At 30.6% G+C, this 4,807-nt stretch overlaps 1 protein-coding gene across 1 annotated transcript; it reads left to right on the forward strand.

Annotated features, from left to right (window-relative positions):
- Positions 1-3,725: 3,725 nt before the first annotated feature.
- HELRODRAFT_179146 (hypothetical protein) lies at positions 3,726-4,807 on the forward strand (the record flags this gene model as incomplete). Its single annotated transcript, XM_009027989.1, has 2 exons — positions 3,726-3,797; positions 4,385-4,807. 2 exons carry the CDS (start codon positions 3,726-3,728, stop codon positions 4,805-4,807), a joined length of 495 nt encoding a protein of 164 aa, XP_009026237.1.

The following is a 4,807-nucleotide window of genomic DNA, read 5'->3' on the forward strand; positions in this document are numbered from 1 at the left end:
CAAAACAAATTTATTTGTCAAAGTCGAGAGAATATTAAATCAATAAATATTCACAAACAGCAACTACATTAATTTTAATCTTTTAATAAAAACTTTTAAAATTTCAACACTGGGTTTTTACAATACTTTTAATTTATCATTAGTAGATTTAATTTGGTCGTAACATTTTAAAAACAATTTATTAAACTTGATTTTATCATCATCATATTCAATATATTGCGGTAGGAATATTGTATTAACCTTTCTTTTCTAAACTAACATTCTCTATTAGTACTCATTTGTATAAAATGATGAGCGAAGTAGACTACTGATTATATTAATTTCATTATTATTATAATAATTTTGATTTCAATATATCATTATCATTAATTTAAATTAATTTCATTATATTGATTATTGCCAGTATAGATGTTATTTGATTCAATAAAAGCAGTGTTCCCATTAGTATCATCATCATCATCATCATATGTATTTGTATGTATGTACGTCGAAATTTTAGCTGCAAGTGAAAATTTGTTTTTGTATTTTTTTCCTCTTTTTGTTTTCATGCCTCTACATTTGTTTGAATGTTTTGTGTATATGTAGGTATCATTATCATTATCATCATCATCAATCATCATCATCACCACCACCACTATCATCGTCATCATTATCATCCTCGTCACAATCTTGTTTTCATTTTATGTAGACTTTATTACTTCCCAGCGTTGACGTGTGTCAGCAGCATTTATTTTTATTGTTACTATTATCAATTATATTATTATTATTTTTTTTTATTTGTAATTTTTAATATTAATTTCATTTAAAAGGATCATGAACTTAATTTTCTGAGCGCATCTAGAGATTTGTTTCTTAAAAGGAAATGAATGGCCCTAATTTATAATTTGTCATCACCATCATCACCGTCGTCGTCGTCATCATCATACAATGAAAAAAAATTAATATTGTAAAAATAAATAACAAATTATAGAATAATAAATAATAATAATATTATTATTATCATTAATATTATTATCATTATTTTTATTATTACTATTACCATGCATAATCATTATCAATACCCTCATGTTCGTCGTCCAAATTATTATCATCATCATCATCATCACAACCATCCTCATCTGCGTCATAAACATCATCATCAACAAAAACATAATTGTCATCACCATCATCGTAGTCATCGGGGTCATCGTATCATTATGACCATCATCCTAGTTGTAACTATCTACCATCATTTATTTCTCTTCCATTTATTCTTCACTGCCTATCTTGACTTTGTCATGAAGAACGCCAAAAGTTTATCATTTGAGTAATTAATCGATTTGATTGAAGCAATTTATTGATTAAACATTTAATTAATTGATTAACTAGTTAATCAATTAATTTCTAAGGTTGATTTTCATTTTGGCGCGTTCTAGAAACTTGCTACAAAAAGCACTATATGAATGGTCTAATAATAATAATAATAAAAAATAATAATAATAATAATAATAATAATTATTATTATTATTATTATAATGTTGATAATGATGATGATGATGATCACCATGATGATCATGATTATTATTATTAAAATTAATATTTAAATATAATAATTTTTGATAAAACAACTAAGAGAACGCACCCTCAGCCCAGATGGGAGCGCAGGAGCACCTATGAAGTACTTCCGCACTCAAACATCCGCCCACACACTCCTCCTCGCCATGCTGACACGTGACTCGTTGTGATGATGTCATCTATATCGGTGATGAAGTAATGGAGTGGATGACGATAGTTGTGATGATAATTTTAATGATGGTAATAATAATGAAAATATAAATAATAGTAAATAATAATGATCATAATAATAGTCATGTGACGATATTATCAAAGGATGTCGATGATGATGGCTATTGTTATTAACATTGTTTTGATGATTTTAATAATGATGCTGATGATGTTGAAGACAAAGGTGACGATGAAGATGAAAATTTCAGAGAGAATAATAATGGAAAGCTAACAATGTTGTGTGTTGTTGTTGTTGATGATGATGAAGCTAATGTTCTGATAATTACGATAATAATGACGGCAATGATAAAGATGGTGTCGATGATTACGATGATGATAATTGCTATAATGCATGTGGTCATTATTAAAGATGTTGGGCAATTAATTACCGCCATATATAACAAACAAACGAATGAACGAACGAACAAACGAAAAAACGAATACACACCACACACATTGTTAGAGTTTTCTGAAAATTGTTTAATTTATTAAAAAAAGAATTACCATCCAAATTTATCCTGAAAATTCTGTAATTTTTAGATGTATTGTTTTTGTGTTTTGATAAATTATTTTTTGTGTTGTCAAAAATTTGACGGGTTATTAGAGTCGCATGTGTTGATTGGGAGTGAGGTTTGATGGCTCCTCTTTGTGTATGCATTGTGAGACGTCTTGATAATGAAGTGGTCGTAACACTAATATACGAATTCATTCGAATCAAAATAAAACCCATCTGCTTGACGAATTTGGGTAACAACATTTTTATTAAATTCTCATGATGAACTTGGATAATAACTCCATTTCCAATAAATTGAACAATTTCTTTATTTCATATTTCTAACCAAAAACTTGTCGTCATTATTTATTTTAATATACAGTTTTCCAATTTATTCTCAAGTGTATAGGACCTATTTCGATTTTAGTTACAATTAGTTAGTTACTTCCAATTTAACTTTTTAATTTTTTTAACGGTTGATCGTAAATCATTTTCAAGTTTTTTTAGTTCAAAACCAAATTTTTGTTTATATATAACTGCTTTCAAACAGGATGAAAAAATCATAAAAAAAATCATAAAAATAATGTCTACCTACACTTTCAAAATTAAACGTTCTCAAAAATAACTCATGAACCATGCAGATTAAATAGCAACATAAATAATTCAATATAAATAAGCAGATATCCATCCAGTAGGTAAATATAAATCACATTAGCCTACCTAACAAAACGCTAAGTAGAGGAAGAAGTGCAGTAAGAATAACTAAATATATTATTTAACTAATCAAACCCATTCACACACATTCAAACCAACAGATTCATATCTAACCATGCACAAACACACTCATTCATACTCACTCACACACATGCACGCCTCGTCATGCACATTCACACACTCACAAACGCCACACACGTACGCGCACACTCTTATATCATGGACACTCAAAATCACTCATACATTTAGACAAATTTAAAATACTGTGACATTAATGTAATTGCTCGAAAATAAAAATAATATTAAATAAATAAATAAATAAATAAATATATATATATATATATATATATTTATACATTATATGTATATATATTATATGTATATATAATACAATTTATAAATTCTATCGAATGTTTGACATAATGCCAACAATTCATAGAATTCATAACAAGAGTGTATAAAAATGGTATCTTTCAAACATACAAATACATAAAAACAGTTGTTGATGTTTTTTGTACAATCATAATCAGAATTTTTTTTTAAACATAATTATTCTTGAATATTATTTGAAACATTTTTCATAGTACCATAACCATCGCTGACATTGTATTGAAGTTAAAAAATTGTTTTATTATTGATGAATTTTGGCCAGAAACAAAACAAAATTAGCGTTCACGGCTTTTTTATATTTTTTATTAAATTGCTATTTCAGTATTTAGCTATTTGTATTGGTTTTGCAAAAAGCGGAAGAAATATGCGTCCCGCGAACACCAAATCGGAACCCAGAATATGGAGGGCACATTCGGAACTGTCAGGCCCAATTCGGGTCGGTTGGCACATACACACGTACACTCACCCCTATACAAACACAAACATATTCACATAAATACACATAATATACATTTAGCAATCATCTGGTCTTCGATACGGGAAGCATATACAAAACTCCAAAACAATATATAATGCAAGATAACCTCCCACATATACGCAAAAACATACATGCACACACACAAACAAACGTATATACACACATACATGCAAACATTTTTCAAACTAACCAGATACAAAACAATACCAATACACAACAAAAGATTTGCTAGGTAATCCATCATTGTCAAATAATTCTACGCTATATAAAATACAATAGGCTTATATACATACGTGCATACATACATGCATACATACATACATACATACATACATACATACATACATACATACATACATACATACATACATACATACATACATACATACATACATACATACATACATACATACATACATACATACATACATCTTGGCTATCATGGTCTTGTTTGTCGTTTGGGCGGAGGTCGCCAGCAGCGACATTCAGCCATAAACGATTTTGTGTGCCGACTTTTCTCCAAGGCCTCAATTCCGGTTTTAAAGGAACCGTCGGGCATTGCGGCGCACGACGGTAAGCGCCCTGACGGGTGTACCTTGATCCCTTGGAGAGCCGGCAGGTGCTTGGCGTGGGACGTTACCGTTCCGGGCACCTTTGCTGAGCGCTACGTGCAGCTTACTAGCAAAGAAAGCGGTTTGGCTGCAACCAGGGCATCTGACGAGAAGATCAAAAAGTACGACGGAGCTCTCCCCTCGATGGAGTTTTTACCGATTTGTATCGAGGTCCTCGGCCCCATGGACCGTAACACCTCCGGGTTTTTCAAACGGATTTGTAAAAATATCAGTATTAGGTCAGGCGATAGTAGGGAATATTTTTTTGCTATGAATAATATCTCGTGCATTCTGCAGCGGTTTTTGCGCGTCTGTGTGTTGGAAAATGTGGAGTTGAATGCCGACGGGGTTGAGTGA

This window comes from Helobdella robusta, assembly GCF_000326865.2.
Source record: "Helobdella robusta unplaced genomic scaffold HELROscaffold_52, whole genome shotgun sequence".
NCBI lineage: Eukaryota > Metazoa > Annelida > Clitellata > Rhynchobdellida > Glossiphoniidae > Helobdella > Helobdella robusta.